We start from the raw sequence: 26371 nt of genomic DNA, 5'->3' as shown, positions 1-26371 counted from the left end.
GTGAGCATAGCCTTGCTATTGAGAAAGGCTGCCGAAGGCAGACCTGGCTCTAAAGAGAAGACAGGCTATGTGCACACTGCCCACAAAATGAGATGGAAACTGAGCTGCACTTCCTAACCTCCTGCCAAATATATGACCATATTAGAGACATATATTTCCCCCAGATAACACAGACCCACAAAGAATTTGAAAACAAAATCCAATTTGTATAAACTCCCATATCTATTGGGTGAAATACTGTAATGGGCATCGTAAGGATTAGATCAAGGTGCAGCGGGAACGTGTATACTCATCTTCTTTATTAAATCAAAAGAAGGAAAAACAAACCACGTATATAAAACAAAGACCGCCACTAAACAGTCCTGTCAGGTGCACAGACACAAAAAAGGAAACAACAACCCACAAACCCCCATCGCACAAACACCCTTATACATAGGACCTTCAATCAGAGGCAATGAGGAACAGCTGCCTCCAATTCAAGGTTAATCAACAAACCCTAAACATAGAAGTAGAAAACTAGACTGAACATAGAAAACACTAACCTAGAACATAGACCAAAAACCCCGGAACACTCTAAACAAACACCCCTCTACATAATACCATAGCCCAACAAACCCTGAACCACATAAAACAAACACCCCCTGCCACGTCCTGACCAAACTACAATAACAAATAACCCCTTTACTGGTCAAGACGTGACAAATACCACAGTGTGCAATCACAGCAGCAAGATTTGTGACCTGTTGCCATAAGAAATGTGCAACCAGTGAAGAACAAACACAATTGTAAATAAATCCAATATTTATGTTTATTCATTTTCCCTTTTGTACTTTAACTATTTGCACACCGTTACAACACTGTATATAGACATAATATGACATTTGATATGTCTTATTGTCTTAACACCATTGTAAATACAACATACATACATACATACATACATACATACATACATACATACATACATTTAAAGTCAGAAATGTACATACAGTACACTTAGGTTGAATCATTAAAACTTGTTTTTCAACCACTCCACAAATTTCTTATTAACAAACTATAGTTTTGGCAAGTCGGTTAGGACATCTATTTTGTGTATGACACAAGACATTTTTCCAACAATTGTTTACAGAGAGATTATTTCACTTATAATTCACTGTATCACAATTCCAGTGGGTCAGAAGTTTACATACATTAAGTGAACTGTGCCTTTAAACAGCTTGGAAAATTCCAGAAAATGATGTCATGGCTTTAGAAGCTTCTGATAAGCTAATTCAAATCAAATCAAATCTTACAGTAAAACCTTACAGTAAAACCTTACAGTAAAATGCTTACTTACAGGCTCTAATTGACATCATTGTACATGTGGATCATGGGAAAATCAAAATAAGTTATCAAAGACCTCAGAAATAAAATTGTAGACCTCCACAAGTCTGGTACATCCTTGGGAGCAATTTCCAAACCACTGAAGGTATCACATTCATCTGTACAAACAATAGTACGCAAGTATAAACACCATGGGACCACGCAGCCATCACACCGCTCAGGAAGGAGATGTGTTCTGTCTCCTAGAGATTAATGTACTTTGGTGTGAAAAGTGCAAATCAATCCCAGAACAACAGTAAAGGAAGGACCTTGTGAAGATGCTCGATGAAACAGGTACAAAAGTATCTATGTCCACAGTAAAACGAGTCCTATATCGACATAACCTGAAAGGACGCTCAGCAAGGAAGAAGCCAGTGCTCCAAAACCACCATAAAAAAACCCAGACTACGGTTTGCAACTGCACATGGGGACAAAGATCACACTATTTGGAGAAATGTCCTCTGGTCTGATGAAACAAAAATAGAACTGTTTGGCCATAATGACCATCGTTATGTTTGGAGGAAAAAGGGGGAGGCTTGCAAGCCGAAGAACACCATCCCAACCATGAAGGACGGGGGTGGCAGCATCCTGTTGTGGGGGTGCTTTGCTGCAGGAGGGACTTGTGCACTTCACAAAATAGATGACATCATGAGGAGGAAAATGATGTGGATATATTGAAGCAACATCTCAAGATATCAGTCAGGATGTTAAAGCTTGGTTGCAAATGGGTCTTACAAATGGACAATGATTGCAAGCATACTTCCAAAGTTGTGGCAAAATGGCTTAAGGACAACAAAGTCAAGGTATTGGAGTAGCCATCACAAAGCCCTGACCTCAATCCCATAGAAAATTTGTGGACAGATCTGAAAAACAGTGTGCGAGCAAGGAGACCTACAAACCTGACTCAGTTACACCAGCTCTGTCAGGAGGAATGGGCCAAAATTCACCCAACTTATTGTGGGAAGCTTGTGGAAGGCTACCAGAAACATTTGACCCAATTTAAAGAATTTACAGGCAATTCTAACAAATACTAATTGAGTGTATGTAAACTTCTGACCCACTGGGAATGTGATGAAAGAAATAAAAGCTGAAATAAATAATTTTCTCTACTATTATTCTGACATTTCACATTCTTAAAATAAAGTGGTGATCCTAACTGACCTAAAACAGTTTTTTTTACTAGGATTAAATGTCAGGAATTGTGAAAAACTGAGTTGAAATGTATTTGGCTAAGGTGTATGTAAACTTCTTACTTCAACTGTATATACACATACATAAATACACACACATACATATATACATACACACACATATACATACATACATACATATATACATACATACATACATACATACATACATACATACACACACACATATATGTGTATGTTTGTTTATTTTGTACTTGAACTATTTGCACATCATTACAACACCTTTTATAGAAATAATATGGCATTTGAAATGTATTTACTATTTATCCTTTTGGAACTTTTGTGTAATTTTACTGTTAATTTTGTATTGTATATTTCACTTTTGTTTATTATCTATTTCACTTGCTTTGGCAACGTAAACATATGCTTCCCATGCCAATAAAGCCCCTAAATTGAATTCAATTGAGAGAGGGGGGGAGAGAGACAGAGAGAGAGAGATTATCTGCCTTTGCCTAAAGAGCAGGAACCTGGACTTCATTATAGAAATCCGGTATAGAGGAGATGGACCCACTGGTTGCCCTCAAGGTTACAGAGAGCTGGTAGTCCAATCCACCAAACTACCAGGTGTGAAACAGGGAAGGGACTCAGGGGGTATGCTAATTTGATATAGAGCAGACCTAACACACTCTATTGAATTTATCTAAACAGGAACATTTTACGTTTGGCTAGAAATTCAAAAGGAATTTATCTCAGAGAAAAATGCCCTCGTGTGCTATCTATATCTCCCACTAGAATCCCCATACTTTAAAGAAGACAGCTTCTCCATCTTGGAGGGGGAAATCAATCCTTTCCAGGCCCAGGGACATGTACAAGTCTGTGGCGACATAAATCCCAGAATTGGACAAGAACCTGGAGGTGACAGCACAAACACCTACCTGGAGGTGACAGCATTCCCTCCCCCATATGCCCCCCTAGGCACAACTATGAGAACATAACCAACAAAAACAGGTCACAACTCCTCCAGCTCTGTCACATGCTGGGTATGTACAGTTGTGGCCAAAAGTTTTGAGAATGACACAAATATTAATTTTCACAGTCTGCTGCCTCAGTTTGTATGATGGCAATTTGCATATACTCCTGCATGTTATGAAGAGTGATCAGATGAATTGCAATTAATTGCAAAGCCCCTCTTTGCCATGCAAATGAACTGAATCCCCAAAAAAACATTTCCACTGCATTTCAGCCCTGCCACAAAAGGACCAGCTGACATCATGTCAGGGATTCTCTTTTTAACACAGGTGTGAGTGTTGACAAGGACAAGGCTGGAGATCACTCTGTCATGCTGATTGAGTTTGAATAACAGACTGGAAGCTTCAAAAGGAGGGTGGTGCTTGGAATCATTGTTCTTCCTCTGTCAACCATGGTTACCTGCAAGGAAACACGTGCCGTCATCATTGCTTTGCACAAAAGGGATTCACAGGCAAGGATATTGCTGCCAGTGTTGCCAACTCATTTTCAGGGTAAGTTGCTTGAGGCAGGTTGATTTGTTGCTAAAAGTTGCTAAATGACGTTGTGATGTCATTGCGTGATAACGTAAAACTGTTTCATTACGTAGAATACACAATAATGTTACTCAAATTGACTGGCCATCTCAGCGAAAAATATGATTTGACATTTGTTCAGGTAGAGACTCCCACCCTTTTCTGTTCTTCTGGCTGTACAATTTTGATTGAGACATGTTGATTGATGTTGTAAGTTCTGTTCAAGATCAAACATTCGTGACCAACTATATTCATTGGGTTTGGCTTGTCAAACCTGTACTACTGCTGCTGCAGTCAGCCAACAATGATTTGCAATTTGCTGAAATTGCTGCTGGCCTGCTGCTGCCTGTGCACGAGCTGAGCGCCTACTGCTGACGTCACTCACAATGCACTTTTGCAGCCAAGCACGTGTGTTGTGACTGAGTGTGTGACAGAGAAAATCATTTTTGTGTAATTTAAAGGGAAAATACGTGCATTTTAGCGTTTGAGTCACTTTTCAAAAGTTGCTAAAAGTTCAAAATACATTTTAAAAATTTGCTAAATTTGTTGCTAGGTGCTGTTTGAAAAAAAAGTTGCCAGGGTCGTCTGAAAAGTTGCTAAATCTAGCAACAAAATTGCTACATTGGCATCACTGATTGCTGCCAGTAAGATTGCACCTAAATCAACCATTTATCGGATCATCAAGAACTTCAAGGAGAGCGGTTCAATTGTTGTGAAGAAGGCTTCAGGGTGCCCAAGAATGTCCAGCAAGCACCAGGACCGTCTCCTAAAGTTGATTCAGCTGCAGGATCGGGGCAACACCAATACAGAGCTTGCTCAGGAATGGCAGCAGGCAGGTGTGAGTGCATCTATACGCACAGTTAGGCGAAGACTTTTGGAAAATTGCCTGGTGTCAAGAAGGGCAGCAAAGACGCCACTTCTCTCCAGGAAAAACATCAGGGACAGACTGATATTCTGCAAAAGGTACAGGGATTGGACTGCTGAGGACTGGGGTAAAGTCATTTTCTCTGATGAATCCCCTTTCCAATTGTTTGGGGCATCCGGAAAAAAGATTGTCTGGAGAAGACAAGGTGAGCACTACCATCAGTCCTGTGTCATGCCAACAGTAAAGCATCCTGAGACCATTCATGTGTGGAGTTGCTTCTCAGCCAAGGGAGTGGGCTCACTCACAATTTTGCCTAAGAACATAGTCATGAATAAAGAATGGTACCAACACATCCTCCGAGAGCAACTTCTCCCAACCATCCAGGAACAGTTTGGTGATGAACAATGCCTTTTCCAGCATGATGGAGCACCTTGCCATAAGGCAAAATTGATAACTAAGTGGCTCGGGGAACAAAACATCGATATTTTGGGTCCATGGCCAGGAAACTCCCCAGACCTTAATCCCATTGAGAACTTGTGGTCAATCCTCAAGAGGCGGGTGGACAAACAAAAACCCACAAATTCTGACAAACTCCAAGCATTGATTATGCAAGAATGGGCTACCATCAGTCAGGATGTGGCCCAGAAGTTAATTGACAGCATGCCAGGGCGGATTGCAGAGGTCTTGAAAAAGAAGAGTCAACACTGCAAATATTGACTCTTTGCATCAACTTCATGTAATTGTCAATAAAAGCCTTTGGCACTTATGAAATGCTTGTAATTATACTTCAGTATTCCATAGTAACATCTGACAAAAATATCTAAAGACACTGAAGCAGCAACCTTTGTGAAAATTTATATATGTGTCATTCTCAAAACTTTTGGCCACGACTGTACATTGTCAATGGTAGGCTTTGAGGGGACTCCTATGGTAGGTACACTTATAGCGCATCTCTTGGCAGTAGTACTGTAGACTACTTTTTGACTACACTTTGGCAATAAAAACCCAATTTAAATATACTCCCATATCTACTGGGTGAAATACCAGTGTGCCATCACAGCAGCAAGATTTGTGACCTGTTGCCAGAACAGAACGTCCCAGTTAAATGAGCTTTTTGCTGCAGTTTGCACAAATAATAAGCAATAAACAGACTTCCAATTAACCTTACAGAAAATACTTCCTTTCAGTGCTGTAAATTATGTTTAGGCCCACGTCTGTGTTGCCTTACACAACCATGGTAAATACCACCAGAATCAGAATAATGAACAGAATGAGCCTATTTGCTGCTAAACTTTATGATCATCATGGACAGCTAACAATGTGGTTGAGTGATGACAAAATTATTGTGCAGCCCTTTGGGTATCTCACTACACCCCCATATGCCATGTTTTGACATGTGCAGACAGGCAGATAAAAAGTAAGTTTCCATTCTAATATGTCTGACAGACAACTTTCTAGCTCCGCCCACAACTTCCAGACTTTATGGCATTCCAGAAAGCTTGAGTTATTGAGTTATTATTAGTTTTACACTTAAAGCATGAGTCTGCTGTTGTGCTGAAAAAAAGTAAATCAATCCGCCAACATTGACACAATGGAAAAATCGTAAGATTTATTATTCAATTACTGCAATAGCATGGGAGACCGAGAAACACTAATTGGTACAATTTAAGGGCAAGTGTTAACTGACTTGCCTAGTTAAATAAAGGTTAAATAAAAAATAAATGACATCTCATCTGCCCAGACCCTGTATGCTCACACACCCATCCCCTAATGCCTACATTATTGTTTAACCTCTACAGGATTGGTGTCCCCCCCACCCCCGCGGGACGGTTGAGCTAACATAGGCTAATGTGATTAGCACGAGGAGGACATAGACATATCTGATATGTGCAGAAAGCTTAAATTCTTGTTCATCTAACTGCACTGTCCAATTTAAAGTAGCTATTAGAGTGAAAGAATACCATGCTATTGTTTGAGGAGAGTGCACAATTATGAACTTGAAAATGTATCAATAAACCAATTAGGCACATTTGGGCAGTCTTGATACAACATTTTTAACAGAGTTGCAATGGTTCATTGGATCAGTCTAAAACTTTGCACATACATCTAGTGGCTAAAGTCTAAATTGCGCCTGGGCTGGAATAATACATTATGGACTTTCTCTTGCATTTCAAAGATGACGGTACAAAAAAATGTTTTTTTTCTTTTACCAGATCTAATGTTTTATATTCTCCTACATTCATTTCACATTTCCACAAACGTAAAAGTGTTTCCTTTCAAATGGTATCAAGAAAATGCATATCCTTGCTTCAGGTCCTGAGCTATAGGCAGTTAGATTTTGGTATGTCATTTTAGGCAAAAATTGAAAAAAAAGAGGTGGATCCTTAAGAGGTTTTTAAGAACAAATTCTTATTTACTATGACGGCCATACATGTAGTCATTGTGCGTGTCTGTAAGTTGTTGATCATATGTATAAGTTTGTTTTTGGAATATAAAAAAAAATAATAAAAAGGACAAATAAAATATTCAAAAAATATATACAGTATATGTGGTTATGGGTGTTTTCAGAATGTGTCCACACACACACACACACACACAGATGTTATGAACAATGAACACGTCAGAAATGCTTAAATAACTCCTACTCATAAGGACACATCCTGATTTTTTTAATAATGAACAAAACAAACTATTGTAACAAAAATAGATGATCTCCGCGACACTATAAAACATACTTATTTCATTTTAGCAGATGCTTTTATCTATAGCAATTAGGTTAAGTGCTTTGCTCAAGGGCACATCAACAGATACTATCCCTAATCATGTCAGAGATTCAAACAAGCAACCTTTTGGTTACTGGCCCAGTGCTCTTAACCATTAGGCTAACTGCCACCCCACGGCTGGCCCCTTCGTGAACTACAATAAAATCCAGACGCTCTGATTAATCCTTAGTCGTGTCCGTATCATGGGAGTACTAAGAGATATGAACATTAGCATACCCCCCTATGTGAAGCTTACTCATAAAACTACATCCTGTCGTTGTCTGACACTGCAGATTTTAGACAGAGAGAGGGATGGAGAGAGAAAGAAGTATAAATAAGACATTGGGGGGCTTGAGAGCATCTGAATCATCCTTGATCTAAAACAAAAGTGTCTCCTCTCCCTTACTTCTGTTCTTTACCTTTCACGTCTGGAGATGTGGGGCGATATTTAACAGCAATAATGGTGGATTTTTTTATTGAACCCTTATTTTACCAGGTAAGATCGCCTGTTATTGGCTATTGATCATTGGTCAGAATTGATCACATGTTATGAAGTGACTGCAGTGTGATGTAATCATTATAGATTTGGTGCCGAAGCTAGACGCATCGACCAATCAGATAATTTGGTTTGGCAGCACTGCATTGATTTGTCTCTGTGATACAGCACCAAGCTGTTCTCAAACTTCTGACAAAGTGAGGGAAAAAAGTTCTGTCTCCCAAACACTTTGCTCTCCTCTAACCCTGCTGTAGAGGCACGGAGCAAAAAAAGAGCGAGGGAGCGTACAGAGAGAAGTTATCGGTTTGGTTTCCCATCATTCCCTTCCTAACCTGAATGAGAATAAACTCTCTCCTGTAATCGTTCACTGCCCCCCCCCCCCCCAAACTCGTGTTTTTTTTCTTCCATTCACGATGGTACCGGGAGCGCCGGGCAGGCGGGAGCATGTGAAGAATGAGCGTATGCTCCCACCGACAGCCCCTGGGCACTGGGTCGTTCGGCAGCGTCCAAACCCCATTAGCAGGAGCGGAGCTATGTCAAGCAGGGCCGAAGTCGATAAGCAGGCCCCATAACAGTAGCCTATCAGCTCCACTCTGCTCTGCACCGTGCTGCTGTGAAACAGACGGCACACAAACACAGCCTCCTCAAGGGCTCCCTGAGGAAACTAAGGAGAGTGAGAGAGAGGGGGAGGATTGAAAGAAAGGAGGTAGCAGAATGAATGGTGGAGAAAAGGAAAGGCAAGGTGTGACTGTATGGCCAGGGGCATATGAGGAGAGAGAGATATATAATACAGTAGCAAGACAGTGAGAATATAGGAGACTGCTATTGATTAACCATATTATCTTTACAAAGGATGTTGTTCACATATACAATATATACAAAAGTATGTGGACACCCCTTCAAATCAGTGGATTTGGCTATTTCAGCCACCCCCGTTGCTGACAGGTGTATAAAATCGAGCACACAGCCATGCAATCTCCAAAGACAAACCTTGGCAGTAGAATGGCCTTAATGAAGAGCTCAGTGACTTTCAACATTGCACCATCATAAGATCCCACCTTTCCAACAAGTCAGTCAATTTCTGCCCTGCTAGAGCTGCTCTGGTCAACTGTAAATGCTGTTATTGTGAAGTGGAAATGTCTAGGAGCAACAACGGCTCAACCGCGAAATGATAGGCCACACAAGCTGACAGAATGGGACCGCTGAGTGCTGAACTGGGTAGTGCGTAAAAATCGCCTGTCCTCGGTTGCAACACTCATTACCGAGTTCCAAATTGCCTCTGAAAGCAACGTCAGCACAAGAACTGTTCATCGGGAGCTTCATGAAATGGGTTTCCATGACTCACGCTTCACCATCTGGCAGTCCGACTGACAAATCTGGGTTTGGCGGATGCCAGGAGAACGCTACCTGCCCCAATGAAATCTTAAAATCACAGCATACAATGACATTCTAGACAATTCTGTATTTCCAACTTTGTGGCACCAGTTTGGGGAAGGCCCTTTTCTGTTTCAGCATGACAATGCCACGAGCACAAAGCGAGGTCCATATAGAAATGGATTGTCAAGATCAGTGTGGAAGAACTTGACTGGCCTGCACAGAGCCTTGATCTCAATCCAATCGAACACCTTTGGGATTGACTGCAAGCCAGGCGTAATCGTCCAACATCAGTGCTCGACCTCACTAATGCTCTTGTGGCTGAATGGAAGCATGTCCCCGCTGCAATGTGCCAACATCTAGTGGAAAGCCTTCCCAAAAGAGTGGAGGCTGTTAGAGCAGGAAAAGGGAGGATCAACTCCATATTAATGGCCATGATTTTGGAATGAGATGTTTGATGAGCAGGTGTCCACATACTTTTGGTCATGTAGTGTCTTACAAATGACCGCTTTCCAGTACTGTTTTGGTCCAATTCTCAGCTCCATTCCTTGTTATGTTGACCTGGTTCTGAACATCTGATCCAACTCCAGGCATTAGTACCCATCCATAGTGCTACCATATGTTTGACCCAGGTCTGACCCAGGTCTGATCCTATTGACCCACAGAAGTCACCAAATTCCAGGAGTCCTACTGTTTCTGGATTAAAGGGGTCCTGGAACACATATGTTCTACATTCCCACAAGATGTTCCAAACAGGGTCCTTGACCCTTTAACTCTCCAACTTCAAGTGGTTGACTGGGAAGAGGGGATTTGGGGGCAAATGTTTTAATTGTGCGGTATTAGCAATAGTAAATAAAAGTCTGGTAGCAGCAGAGGTCTCATGCCCATAGAGGTACATGGTCACGTGCCCCCTTAGATTTGTCCTGTTTAAACATATACATACTGTACATATAGTGTGTGTGTGGGTCGGGGGAGGTTCTTCATTTTCTTTCTCTGTAATAGTAGTGGCCACTTAGCAATTTTATGAAGTTGGCTTTAGCTAGCCCAGATAGGTTCCCGATCTCCCAACCTCATAACTAGCTACCAGGAAGCCATTTCAGGCTATCAATCGAGTTAGAGTAGCTAGCTTGTCTAATTATCATAGCTGGCATGCCTTCTGGCAAGGTCGGTAGACTTTAGAAAAACAAGCAATAACTAATGTAATGTACTAAGTAAGACATTCCATTCAATCTTTTACCCAGATTTTAGCAGCGATTCAGAGAAGCATATTTAGTTTATTTTTAAAACAAGAACCACCAGTTAGGAGGATAGACAAGGGAGATATGCTTAAGCATAATTATTATGGCTTTAGATTGTTGGGAAAGGCTGTTTCAGGTGTTTGAAAAATGCAAAAATCTCCAGCCATCCTCACGTACGTTGTGCCCCTCAGATCTTTGAGGTCCATGACACCCCTGGGAAGAAGCAGTTGTGATGGGTTTGTAGCATGAATATATATGTGTGTGTTTTAATTTAAATGTACTATTATTTTTTAACAATATTGTAGGCTTAGTCTTTTTACTACATTTCTATCTTGCAATAGAGAAAAATCTAACACATTTCAAAAAGTAGCAATATCATACAGCAGGCATAATCAACTAGATTCAGCCGCGGGCCGATTTTATTCTTGAGCGGATGTTCAGATGGGCCGGAACATAGTAACAGAAAATTTGTTGACTGCAAATTGACCGAAAGAACCTTGCTCGTATACGATCACATGCACTGAGTGTACAAAACATTAGGAACACCTGCTCTTTCCATGACAGACTGACCAGGTGAACGCTATGACCCCTTATTGATGTCACCTGTTAAATCCATTTCAAATCAGTGTAGATGAAGGGGAGGAGACAGGATAAAGATATAATTTTAAGCCTTGAGACATGGATTGTGTTTCATTCAGGTGGTTTTGGGTAAGACAAAATATTTAAGTGCCTTTAAACGGTGTATGGTAGTAGGTAGACAGGTGCACCGGTTTGATTGTGTCAAGAACTGCAATGCTGTTTTTTGCGCTCAACAGTTTCTCATGTGTATCAAGAATGGTCCACCACCCAAAGGACATTCAGCCAACTTAACATCTGTGAGAAGCATTGGAGTCAACATGGTCCAGCATCCCTGTTGAATGCTTTCGACACCTTGTAGTCCATGCCCTGACATATTAGGAAGGTGTTCATCTCTCTATAATGTGTAGGAATACTTTGGAACAGAATTCCAAAATCACTCATAGGACTGTAAAACACCAGCAAATCAGCTGTCAAACATTAAAAAAATGAATATGATTAATTTTTGCACAATACTTGAGGGACCGAATAAAATCACCCATGTGCCAAAACCCTCAAATTCTGTAAATCAAATCAAGGATGAGAGAATAGTCCGAATAAATGATAAAATAGCATTGCAGATAGCAATCTTTTGCTAAGTGCAGAGATATTATAGGTAATGAATGGTTAGGGGAACGTGCCAGACTTTGAGGCGCAGCAGAAAGATCAGTGTACCTGAAACCCAGAAGTTATAAGGGCACAAGGCGAGACCCAGATGCAGATGGTTTGAGTCTCTGATATTTATTATAATACAAGGAGTAGGCAAGAGAACGGTTGTGGACAGGCAAAAGATCAAAACCAGGCCAGAGTCCAAAAGGTACAGAGTGGCAGGCTCGAGGTCAGGGCAGGCAGAATGGTCAGACAGGCGGGTTCAAAGTCCAGACAGGCAAGGGTCACAACCGGGAGGACTAGCAAAACAGAGAGAAGGAAAAAGCAGGGGACCAGGAAAAATGAAACTGGCTGACTTGACAAACTGGCAACAGACAAGCAGAGAACACAGAAATAAGTACCCAGGGACGAATGAGGAAAACAAGTGACACCTGGAGGTGGGTGGAGATAATCACAAAGACAGGTAAAACAGATCAGGGCGTGATAGAAGTTGTCTGTTAAAATCTCTGGTTGGTTCTTATTTTAGCTGAACAGTGATAACACATGGAGTTGCACATTTAAAAACATGTGATGTGTTTAATTTTCCAAAACATGTGAAATGTCACATGCGAAGTGTTCCACGTGTGAAATCAAGTGATTTTTCCACTTCTGAAACTGTGATTCAACATCTGATAACATGAAACTACACTGTTAGCCATTACTGTTAATTTTGTGGTACTTTATATAGTCATTTAAAGGTACATTTACACAGTAATAGGATACTGTACTAGTGTTTTGCTATATATTTGCTGTCAGTCGCATTGCACTTGGGTACCTTTTGGCCTGTCCTGCAAATGAACTTGCTATGCCTCACTTGCAATTGTATTTAACCTTATAGGATACCTTGAAAAAAAGTCCTGTAATTTTATTGAAAGTTATCGGATACTGAGTTGCTGTGAAAATAGTGGAAATAACTTAATGTGTTTCTACAGCTGAACTGTATTTTGTCAGTAACTATACAACAAACTGTATTCAGGAAGTAACCAGAAAACAAAGAATACATTTCTGCACTTTGCTAAAATTTGCCCAGATTGAAGTCAATAACTGTGCGATTATCTGACAACACCAGCTGAAAAGTAGCAGTGCTCAGGGACTCTTGACATTAAGGCCTAGATTCAATCAGATCAAGGGTAAACCTGTGATAAACACGTGTTTTGGCAGTGTCGGGGGTGTACATGTGTTAGAGGTGTAACTGCATTATAGCTCTGAAGTGATTAAAAGAAAATAATGAGGATTTCTATCAGCCTTATTAAGGTGTAGATTACATATCACATTCCAGTGATCCAACTTGTTAACAAGGCTGCATGGGATTTCTCTTAATGCAGCTCCGGCTGCCAATAGCAATTTCCGCTTCAGGGATAACGCTGGAAGACGCTTCTGGATTTGAAAGCTCTAACACAATCGCTATGCCAGTGTCCACTAGCTTGGATCTGATAAAATTCAGCATTAAATGTGCATAAATGATCTCGGGATTTGAACTTGCAATCTTTCGTTCCGGAGTACATTAATGTCTCAACAGTGCCACCAGATGGTTATTTGTTAGCAAGAACATATAAAAACTAGTAATGAGTTGTACCCGTTTTTTCCCTTAGAACAGCTTCAGTGTCGGGGCATGGATTCTACAAGCAGTCGAAAGCATTCCACAGGGATGCGGGACCATGTTGACTCCAATGCTTCCCACAGTTGTGTCAAGTTGGCTGTATGCCTTTTGGGTGGTGTACCATTCTTGATTCACACAGGAAACTGTTGAGCGTGAAAAACCTAGCAGTGTTGCAGCTCTTGACACACACAAACCAGTGAACCTGGCACCTGCTACTATACCCCGTTCAAAGGCACGGAAATCTTTTGTCTTTCCCATTCACCCTCTGAGTGGCACACACACAATCCATGTCTCAATTGTCTCAAAGCTTAAAAATATGTCTTTAACTTGTCTACTCCCCTTCATCTACTGTTATTGAAGTAGATTTAACAGGTGACATAAATAATGGATCATAGCTTTCACCTGGTCAGTCTATGTCACGGAAAGAACATGTTTTGTACACTCAGTGTACATCCACACACTCAAAAATAAGAGTACAGTTAAGGTACATTGTGGTACAAAACAGTCAAAGGTATCTTCAGAGGTACACGTAGGAACTCGCATGGTACTGGTCGGTTTCTTTCAGTGTACATGTGAAGATAATCTAGTATAATGGTACATTTTTCTACCCAACATATTAAATATAAAGCTGTGTTCATAACCAATGGCGAGGTAAGAATTTATCATTTGTGAAGCTGTAAATACCAGTTGGATGCATTCAGGTGCTTTGAAATCATTGGGAAACTGGCTAATTGCCAACAAGCTGCATCAACCATACACCAAAAGTAAAGCTATCATACTTTTTAACCAATTATAAAGTTAAAAACACATTACTAGAATGCTTTTTGTAAATAATGTTTTGTTGTTACATTTAACTGCCGAAAATGCTGTTATCGAGGTCATTTCCTTAGTAGGTAATGTCAGAGGTCAGCATGTGGGAGAAGTCGGTGCTCAGGGAAGATAGACGAGTTTCCCACTAGTAATTACCAGTTGGAGAACTTGTGATAATTGAGAACTGCACTGTTAAAAGGTTACTGTGCATTTTCCAGTAGCTTAATGGCAGCTGGTATACAGGAAGTTAATGTTTAAATTTCAATAACTTACCGTCAACTAGTTACAAGTGTGTAGCGGTATTGTTAGAGAGGGGTAAAGATATAGATTTTGTTCGGGCGCCAGTCAGGTATTAACCCTGCCGAAAAGAAAAGAGTTGGATAGAGAGAGTACCACTACTACACGCACACACACGCACACACACACACACACACACACACACACACCAGCAGAAGAGACTGCCGAGTGTAGCCTGTTTGCCAGATAGCCAGTGGAGAGAAAAGATAAGACACATCACAGCACAGGGGTAAACCCACCAATAATACCTCATACAATAATAATAATGGCAGAGCAATTTAAACGGCAACTAAATAGAAACAATTTACAAAAACAAAGAACCCTCAACACTAGAGGATTTGCCAACACTAGAATTATCTGTATTATTGCAGAGGGTATGATTTGGGGGGGGGGGGTGTTCAAAGGCAAAACAAAGGCCTTAGTACCACACCACCTCAATACAATTCAAATAACAATACACCATAAACTTCCGAGCAACCTCTCTTTTAACTACAATGTACTAAGAGATATCTTAGCTGTTGACTTCAGGCCTGCAGTTGCACTATCTGTCCGGCTGATGGTTTGTGTCAAAGCTTCGCAACAATGTCGCTACTAATCCATGCGATCAATAACCGGTGCAGTTCCAAACGATAACAACCACGACCTAGAGCTGTACACTGATGATCAAATTAAACACTTTACGAACTAAGCACGCTGAAGCTAAACAAGACTTCTGCAACATTGCAAGCACAATCAAACTGCCGTGCCAACCGAGAACTACCTCCCAGAGAGCCGGAAGAGCTATCTTTATATCTTCCCTTCTGACTGCTGATGCGCTCTTGAAGTGGCAATGCACGGTGAAGGCTCCATGCAGGATTTCACCACAAGTGTGTAATTGAAAAATTCACAGTAATTTACTGTAGCTAAACCATCACACTCACTGACCTGATGGTCTGGTTGGAAAGTGAGTATTACAATTACATGATGACTAGCCATAAATGAAATATCTTATGGTTCTTTGGTATCACCTGCACTTATGTTGCCTTTAACAAGCCTTTAACACCTCTACGCAGACGACACCATTCTGTATACTTTTGGCCCTTCTTTGGACACTGTGTTAACAAACCTCCAGAGGAGCTTCAATGCCATACAACACTCCTTCCGTGGCCTCTAACTGCTCTTAAATGCTAGTAAAACTAAATGCATGCTCTTCAACCGATCGCTGCCTGCACCCGCCCGCCCGTCTTGCATCACTAATCTGGACGGTTCTGACTTAGATTATGTGGACAACTACAAATACCTAGGTGTCTGGTTAGACTGTAAACTCTCCTTCTAGACTCACATTAAGCATCTCCAATCCTCCTATTTCGCAACAAAGCAACCTTCACTCATGCTGCCAAACATACTCTCGTAAAACTGACTATCCTACCAATCCTTGACTTTGGTGGTGTCATTTACAAAATAGCCTCCAACACTCTACTCAGCAAATTGGATGTAATCTATCACAGTGCCATCCGTTCTGGATATTATAGGTGAATGCACCAATTTGTAAGTCGCTCTGGATAAGAGCGTCTGCTAAATGACTTAAATGTAAATGTAATGTAAATGTTTTGTCAACAAAGCCCCATATACTACCCACCACTGCCACCTCTATGCTCTCGTTTCCTGGCCCTCACTTCATATTCGTCACCAAGCCCATTGGCTCCAGGTCATCTATAAGTCTTTGCTAGGTAAAGCCCCGCCTTATGTCAGCTCACTGGTTACTATAGCAGCCCCCATCCGTAGCACGCGCTCCAGCAGGTATATTTCACTGGTCATCCCCAAAGCCAACTCCCCATTTGGCCGCCTTTCCTTCCAGTTCTCTGCTGCCAATGACTGGAATTCCAAAAATCACTGAAGCTGGAGTCTTATATCTCCCTCACTAACTTTAAGCGTCAGCTGTCAGAGCAGCTTACCGATCATTCCACCTGTATACAGCCCATCTGTAAATAACCACCCAACTACCTCATCCCCATATTGTTATTTATTTTTTGCTCCTTTGCACCCCAGTATCTCAACTTGCACATTCATATTCTGCACATCTATCACTCCAGTGTTTAATTGCTAAATTGTAATTATTTTGCCACTATGGCATATTTATTGACTTACCTCCCTAATCTTACTACAGTTGCACACTGTGTTTAGATTTTTCTATTGCGTTATTGACTGTACGTTTGTTTATCCCATGTGTAACTGTGTTGTTTGTGTCGCACTGCTTTGCTTTATACTGGCCAGGTCGCATTTGTAAATGAGAACTTGTTCTCAATTGGCCTACCTGGTTAAATAAAGGTGAAACTGAAAAAAACAAGGCTGCAGAACTGACAGTGTTCAACAGGGGAGTCAAACTCATTCCATTGAGTGTCTGCTGTTTTTTTCCCCCTTTTAATCAAGACTTAGCCAACCAGTTGAGGGGAGTGCCTTACTAATTAGTGACCTCAATTCATCAATCTAGTACAAGGGAGGAGCAAAAACCTGGAGGATGTTGGACTTTACACCTCCAGCACATCACTGGATTTTTGTCTTGGTTGGCATCCAATAAATATTGCATTACTACCACCAACTAGAATGGAGTATAACTCCCTTATACTTTGTTGAAAAAAGGAAAAGAAATCAACAAACACCCTACCATCTAACCCTACACTCATTAAAAACCCACCTGCCTACTCCTCTATTTAAACCTATAGTCCTACATCAGGTCAACAATTAACATATCGCTTCTATCCCCAATACTACACATTCCTTTGTCTCCTGCCCTTCTGCACAATTCTCACACCTAGGAACCTCCCTCCTACACATTGCTGCCACATGCCCATAAGCTTGACAGCTGTAACAACATAATGTATTTGGCTCATATGGGAAAACTGAAATATCCTAAAATCACTTTATTGGGCAGACTCAACATCAAAACTGAAAAGAACAGACAACAACTCTTCTGTTTCACCACTCACGCTACCCTGTCTTCGTCGCACAAGCATCACAAACACCGAGAATCACTCCTTTCAATGGCACTCTTTTCCTGAGAGCAAACAAGTCACATCTCTTGTCCTAATTCGTTTGCAACGAAGCGCTTGCCCCCTCTGACCAGCGGAAAACACAAACAATTGTCACAAGGCTACTTCGGGTGACTTTCACCAATTACACAGCACCCAACTTAGTTTTCACCCACCCAGACACCACAAATGCATCAGCCAAAAGTCAGGGGTCCACCTTCTCCAAAAATGTCACTCCTAATGTCACAGACTCCTCTTTACCCTGACCATTGGTGCAAGCCTCGGGCTCCACCACACCTGCCATCTTCAATAATTTGCCCTCACTCACTTTCATTTATCCTCCAGACCTTGATCTGGCATACTGCTCACTCTGCTTAGACTTTCTACCATTCTTCTTCAACAAACCATCTTGCTATTTTCCATCATTTTTCCATTTAAATCATTTAGCAGACATTCTTATCCAGAGAGACTTAGAGGAGCAATTAAGGTTAAGTGCCTTACTCAAGCACACATCGGCAGATTTTTCACCTAGTTGGCTCGGGAATTCGAACCAGCGACCTTCCGGTTTACTGGCCTAATGCCCTTAACCTTTAACTTCATCCACCTCTCTTTTTCACTTCATTCCTCATCCATATTACAAGTATGTGTCTCCTTATGATAATATTGTACTTCCTCTAACATACATCTCATAATTCCCCTATCAGGGAACACCATTTCTTCAACAACAAAATTACAAGTCAATCACTGGAGTTCATTCCACTGGCTCAATCAGAGATCTGTAGATGATTTTGGATGACATTCCCTATATTGGGAGACCAAAAAAGCTAGCCGAAAGCCACGCCTGCAATGTTCTGATAGGCTGCCGCTGTTATAAACTCTGTAAAAAAAGAAACGTCCCTTTTCCAGGACCCTGTCTTTCAAAGATGATTTGCAAAAATCCAAATAACTTCACAGCTCTTCATTGTGAAGGGTTTAAACACTGTTTCCCATGCTTGCTCAATGAACCATAAACAATTAATGAGCATGCACCTGTGGAACAGTCGTGAAGACACTAACAGCTTACTGACGGTAGACAATTAAGGTCACAGTTATGAAAACATAGGCCTCTTTAGTGTCCTATCTACTGACTCTGAAAAACACCAAAAGAAAGATGCCCAGGGTCCCTGGTCATCTGCGCGAACATGCCTTAGGCATACTGCAAGGAGGCATGAGGACTGCAGATGTGGCCAGGGCAATAAATTGCAATGTCCGTACTGTGAGACAGCTAATACAGTGCTACAGGGAGACAGGACGGACAGCTGATCGTCCTCACAGTGGTACACCAAGTGAAACAACACCTCCACAGGATTGGTACATCCGAACATCACACCTGCGGACCAGGTAAAGGATGGCAACAACAACTGCCCGAGTTACAACAGGAACGTACAATCCCTCAATCAGTGCTAAGACGGTCCGCAATAGGCTGAGAGAGGTTGGACTGAGGGCTTGTAGGCCTGATGTAAGGCAGGTCCTCACTTGACATCACCGGCAACAACGTCGCCTATCGGCACAAACCCACCGTCGCTGGACCAGACAGGACTGGCAAAAAGTGCTCTTCACTGATGAGTCGTGGTTTTGTCTCACCAGGGGTGATGGTCGGATTTGCGTTTATCGTTGAAGGAATGAGCGTTACACCGAGGCCTGTACTCTGGAGCGGGATCGATTTGGACGTGGAGGGTCCGTCATGGTCTGGGGCGGTGTGTCACAGCATCATCGGACTGAGCTTGTTGTCATTGCAGGCAATCTCAACGCTGTGCATTACAAGGAAGACATCCTCCTCCCTCATGTGGTACCCTTCCTGCAGGATCATCCTGACATGACCCTCCAGCATCACAATGCCACCAGCCGTACTGCTCGTTCTGTGTGTAATTTCTTGCAAGACAGGAATGTCAGTGTTCTGCCATGGCCAGCAAAGAGCCTGGATCTCAACCCCATTGAGCACGTCTGGGACCTGTTGGATCGGAGGGTGAGGGCTAGGGCCATTCACCCCAGAAATGTCTGGGAACTTGCAGGTGCCTTGGTGGAAGAGTGGGGTAACATCTCACAGCAAGAACTGGCAAATCTGGTGCAGTCCATGAGGAGGAGATGCACTGCAGTACTTAATGCAGCTGGTGGCCACACCAGATACTGAGAGTTACTTTTGATTTGACCCCCCCCCCCTCCCTTGTTCAGGGACACATTATTCAATTTCTGTTAGTCACATGTCTGTGGAACTTGTTAAGTTCGTCTCAGTTGTTGAATCTTGTTATGTTCATACAAATATTTACACATAGTATGCTGCCCTAAGCATAAAAACTTAAACATTTGAATAAACCTCCATCATACTTCATTAACATATTTTATGTTTATTTTAAACTATCTAAATGGAACAATATTAAATATATTTATTGTCCATTTTTTTCAGTTTGAATCCACGAGCTGAAAAATAATGTAATGTCACGTCCTGACCAGTATAAGGGGTTATTGGTTATTGTAGTTTGGTCAGGACGTGGCAGGGGGCATTTGTTTTATGTGGTTCGGGGTTTAATGGAATGTGTATTTATGTAAGAGGGGTGTTTGATTTATGTGTTCCGGGGTTTTGGGGTAATGTTCTTGTTTTGTATTTCTATGTTTTTCTATGTTGTGTATTTCTTTGTTGGCCTGGTATGGCTCTCAATCAGGAACAGCTGTACATCGTTGTTGCTGATTGAGAGTCATACTTAAGTAGCCCTGTTGCCACCTGTCCCTTTGTGGGAAGTTGTTGTTTGCATAGCTGTGTGTGTAGCCTGCAATCCTGTTCGTTCGATCGGTTTCTTGTTTTGTTTAATTTTGTGTTCAATAAAAGTCACTAAGAGCACTCGACCAGCTGCGCCTTGGTCCACTACGTACGACGACAGATGCAGCAATTTAGAAGTAACACTGTTGAGTACTGTGCACCATTTGCATTTCACACTGTAGTTGTTCACATTGTGAAATTTGTAATGTGTAATTTAAAGTATAACATTATTCAGTTTGAAAATGAACATCAAAACATTTGAATAAGCTAAATATGAGACACAATATAAATGAATACTTCAGCTGCAGAAAAGGATGCTGGGTAATATTTGCATTTTTGTGCACATGCATGCGTTTTTGAAAGTATACTTTAATGAATACATTTTGTGGACATTTAAGTTAATTAAAATTTTTTTGAAAGTATACTTAAGTATATTTTCTTGAGATATGAAAAATTAATCTCTCAGGAACTATGTTCCTCAGCTGTGATGTATTACTTTAGTTCCTTGTTGCATGGAAAATGTATGTTTTGGAATATTTGTATTTTGTATATTTGTATTATTCCTTTCACTCTGTTATTTAAATCAGTATTGTAGAGTCACTACAATGTTGTTGATCCATCCAGCTACTGAACTCTGTAACTGTTTTACAATCACAAATGTCCTCGTGGTATCATCTCTAAGCAGTTTCACGCCTGTCCTTTAGCTCAGTTCGGAAGGACAAATGTATCTTTGATATGTTTGGGTGGTTTAATACATAATTCACAGTATAATTATTAACTTGGCCATGCTTAAAGAGATATTCAATGTCTGATTTGATATTGTTACAGATCTATCAATCATTTCCCTTTTAAGAGGCTTTCAAAAGGCTCCCTGGTATTTGAAGTTGCATCTGTGCTTGAAATTCAATACTTGACTGAGGGACCTTACAGGTGTTGTATGGGGGACAGAGAAAGGGTTAGTCATATAAACAATTATGTCAACCCCTATTACTTCACACATAGTCCATGCAACATATTATTTGATTTGTTAAGCCAAATTTTACTCCTGAACTAATTTAGGCTTGCCTAAACAAAGGGACTGAATACTTATTCAATGACTATATTTTAGTTATCTAATTTGTATTATTTATTTATACTTTGACATTACATAGTATTTTGAGTTCATTGTTGATAACAAATGACAATTAAATCTATTTTAATCCCACTTTTTAACAATAAAATTGGAAGAAATACAAGGGGTATGAATACTTTTGCAAGGCACTTATAGTGTACTTGATCACTCACAAGCAGAGTTTCATAAAAAAGTACACTTTTAATAAGTGTGTTGAAGTGTAATTGTCGTATATTCATAGTATACTTATTAAGATATACTAGAAAATACATCTCGTATTTGAAGTATATTATTTGAATAGTGCAATTAAGTATGAACCTGGTGACACTGCAGAAACATTGATGCACTCTCAACCAGAGGTTGCAAGTTCAAATAATGAATGTATACTCTAAGTCAAGTGTCCTTGGGCACTGCTAGTTTATGTTGGTGGTGATAATTGGACAATTATTGATTGATTCTGGGCAGCTTTTAGCAAAGTGCAGAAATTCATTCTTGCTAGCAAACCTGTAGCAATATCTCTTTCACGCTCACAGATCTGGTAGTGTAGCTGCACATTTCCAGTTGCTAGTGACCAAGAGTTTATGAATTCAAATCCCATTTAATGATGAGTGCCAAGAGTTGTCACAGTGCACATTTTTTTTTAAGTGCACTAATTGAAATCAGAATACAGCAACATACTGTCTTTTTCTAGAAATAACACCTTCAAGTTGTTGTTTATGTTTCTGTTGTATACATTTAATGCATTCTTGCTTATCTCCACTGTGCAGCAGGAACTTCAGCTAGCTAGCAACCAAGAGGTTGTGAGTTGAAATCTGAAGAGAGGTTGAGTGTTAAGTAATCAGCATACTGTCCTTTAACATTAACACCTGAATTTAGCTGTAAAATGCAGTAACTAGTTTTTGATTAACCATATTTTCACCGTAACTATAAAAAATACTCCAGGGGACTATGACATAATGTCCTTGGGAATGTCCCTGGAACAAACTGGGATCTAAACAAAACCTGCAGGAGTCAATTACTGTTTAAATGTAATTAATGTCAATTATGTCTTTCAAAGTAAAATATTCTAAATTACATTTGACAACTGAGTTTTCAAGTGATAAAATGTCACTTGTAGTTTCATGGTATCACATGTTGAAATTTTGCATTCCCATGTTGTCACATTCATTTCACATGAGATCAGGTTCTCTCTCACATGTGCTCACATGTTGTCACGTGTAGTTTATGTTATCACATGTTGTCACGTGTTGCTTCACATGTTGTCACCTGTTATCACATTAACTTCACGTGTTCACATGTGAATTTAATGTTTTCTTTCCCGTATCCTGCTGTTTGTCTTTTCCACTCTCTTTCCTCTCACTTCTCTCTTTTCTTTCCCCCACTCTCATTTTGTTCTATTTAACTGTTCCAATTCATCTCATCCACGGTGCATTCATTGTATCTGGGATGCTATGGTTTCGGTGTGTGCTGCCAAACATTATCTGTTATACTGTCTGAGAGTCTGAGAGCGCTATGCCAAGTCTCCTCTATAACTTATGTGATCTCTATCTCCACCGCTGATTTCCTCTCTATTTATCCTCGATTTCTTATTTATTTATTTCTCTTATATCTCAATATTTCTCATTTTCTTTCCTTCACACCCTACTCTAACCCTCTTTACATCTCCAAGGCTTGTCTCTCTTCACTACTATGCACTATCTATCCTTCTCTAACCCCCCTTTCTCTCACATCCTCTTCTTCCTCCACCTTCTGACCTTACCTGAATCTGTCTTTTACCTTTCCTATTTTCTCCATCTCCATCCATCACCTTCCTCAAACCCCTTTATCGCCTCCTCCTCATGCCCCTCTCCTCTCTGTCCCTCTCTGTAGTAGATGACAGCCACCATCCCTCCAAAGCCTCTTCCTCATCCCCATCTCCTTCTCTCTGTCTCTCTCTATATAGGAGTGGGTGACAGCCACCGACCTGCTGATCTCTCTGGACAGGCTCAACACTTTCGGAGACGAGTTCTTCAAGGACGCCAAGGTGCTGCGATCCTACTTCTACGCCATCTCTGATTTCTCTGTGGGAGCCAGGTAACACACACCTGACATCTGATTGGTCCTCAGAGGCCTTTGGCTGTCGTCGTGGATACTCCCTCCAAAAACATCAAAGAGAGACAAAACTATCACGCCTTTCCTTCACTCTCCTCTACTTCTTTCTCTTTCTCAATCCACCGGGGATTGTGGTCACTGCTAGAACTCGACATTAGCCAAAAAGCTCAACAGAAAGAGAAAGAGAGAGAGAGAGCAAGAAATAGCAAGAAAGAGGAGGGAGAGCATATTTGCTGTGTAGTTTTGATTTATCTTTGTTTTGTTTGCTCCTTTCTCAGACAGACTCAACTATAAAACAACAACCCAGCGTGGCCCATTTGATAGATAATAAAACACATATGGCGAACGTCCGCTGCACATTTCCTCCCTCTGTATCCTGTTTACATGATAAACAGTCTCAAACGCAAGCCCTGCATGGTCCTGGACAGAAGAGACATAGAAACATAGCCACGTAATTTGCCTCTGTTCCTGTCTCTTTCCTGTCTCTGTCCCTGCTCTGTCCCTGGTCCCTAGACCTGGGTTCAAATACTATTTGAAATCATTCCCAAAACTGAAAACCCGGCCCCCATGTCTGCTGGTCCCTGGGCTTATTCCTCACAGTAATGAGAATGGACAACAGGAGGAAGGCAGAACAGACAGGATGTTCATAGGCACGGCAGGATAACATGGATGTTATTAAGTAATTGAGATGAAGCCTTCACCCACTGCTTCAACAGGATCTGACACCTGTCATAAGTGGTTTTGATCACAGCGAGGCGTGACAGTCTGACAAATGACCCAACAATGTCACCATGACACCTGAGGGAACGGCGAGGGGCTACCTGACCACTTGTTTGGTTAGTGTAGCATACTTAGCCTAGCTCATTAGATTGGCCATAGCAGTGCTAGCACAATTCTCACACTGAATGTTATGAATGGACACAATAAGTGCCAGGGTACGTCAATGTGTTGGCTTTAATGGTCAACCAGTGGAATATAACAACTCAAAATAGTTTAAAAAAATGATCCAGAACTGATGGAGTACTGAGCTGCTATATGATCTATATCTGTGCCATACTCATTATTGTGGTTGTCAAGTGTTCCTCAGCGTCTGCTAGTAGAGACATCTGATTTGGTGGTTGGGGGCACTTTTTACTTCTTGGCTCACAACGTCCTTGTCACAACAACAACAACAACAACAATAACAGAAACAGAAATAACTGATTCAAAGCCGTTAGCATAAAGCGTCTGGATCCGGGACAGCTGGCTAAATCTGACAGGGACGGGCGCGATGTTGAGCCCCCCCCTCCCCTCCCCTCACAGAAAGACCCTCTACAGAACCAGTGACAGAGGATGAGTTCCAAATGGAATCCTACTCCCTATTTCATGCTTTTCTTTTTACCAGGACCCATAGTGCTCTAGTCAAAAGTATTGCACTATATTATAGGGCATAGGGTTACCATTCGGGACGCAGGTAAGCACTCAACAGAACCAATGACGATAAGGAGAATCAGACACTATAAAGATCGGGCCTGAGATAACAGCTATTAGCAATACATTCCTGATCATTAAGTTACCTTGGATAAATGGTGTCTTCTAGTCACAGGAAATTGTATTTTCTCGACTGGTTGGAAAGGAAGGTATAGCATAAGAATGCACACACACACACACACACACACACACACACACACACACACACACACACACACACACACACACACTCATGCACACACACTCATGCACACGCACACAGACACACACACAGTGTGCAAGAGTGTTTCTAGTTGTTGTTTATGCTTAGGGACAGCTTGTGCAGACGAGAGTTGATCACACAGGGGAGTTGAACAGCGCAGAGCAGTAGTCACTGAAGGGGATAAAATCTCCACCTTATCCCAGGCGATGTATCTGCCACTGAGTGAAGGTAATGGGAAGTGACAAGTCCTCACAGTGAAAAAACCTTCTCATTTTACACCTATTCTCCACTACTCTGTCCTATTCTCTATTAATTTCCCTCAGTGTGTATGTGTGTGTGCGCGGGCAGGCGAGCGTGCGTGCGTGCAAACGTGCGTGCGTGTGTCCTCAGTGCATGCGCGTGCGTCCATACAAGTGTGTGTATATTAATGTGCCTGCGTGCCCACGCACCTCTCCATCTTTATCCCGCAGGTGTAAGTGTAATGGCCATGGCAGTGAGTGTGTGTTGGACGAGCAGGGGGCTCTGGTGTGTGACTGCCAGCATCACACTGCCGGGGTGGACTGCCAGAAGTGTCACCCGTTCTACCAGGACAGGCCATGGGCCAGGGCCACTGGAGACTCTGTCAACCAGTGTATGAGTGAGTACTGGAGATCTGTTAAGTCACTCTTGGGGAGGGGGGGTTATAGTTAGTGAGTACTAATATTGCACGGTATACCGGAACTTCAGTGCTTCGTTATTATTATTATTTTTGAATGGTTCTGTACTAGAGGTTTTGTTACATTCAATACTATTTGTATCAGTGCAGCCCCTTTACAGAGTGAAGAGCAAAGTGCCTGCTCAATTGACTCATCCATTGCTAGAGCTGTCTGGGTTGCATTGTTAGCTCCCAACTCATATTGCACCGAAGTTAACACACTTGAATAATTCAACACAGAA

The 26371-nt window shown here is 41.4% G+C and overlaps 1 protein-coding gene across 1 annotated transcript in view; it reads left to right on the top strand.

The window, feature by feature from the left end:
- Positions 1–26371, top strand: part of LOC115203859 (laminin subunit gamma-3) — a 229827-nt gene that overhangs the window by 70816 nt on the left and 132640 nt on the right. Inside the window, exons 3-4 of the mRNA XM_029768908.1 lie at positions 23615–23745; positions 25906–26072. Coding sequence (XP_029624768.1) covers positions 23615–23745; positions 25906–26072 — 298 coding nt within the window. The remainder of the gene's footprint in view (positions 1–23614; positions 23746–25905; positions 26073–26371) is intronic.

The sequence above is a fragment of the Salmo trutta genome, chromosome 12 (genome assembly GCF_901001165.1).
Source record: "Salmo trutta chromosome 12, fSalTru1.1, whole genome shotgun sequence".
NCBI classification, from domain to species: Eukaryota; Metazoa; Chordata; class Actinopteri; order Salmoniformes; family Salmonidae; genus Salmo; species Salmo trutta.
This window is presented reverse-complemented; position numbering and strand designations above follow the sequence as displayed.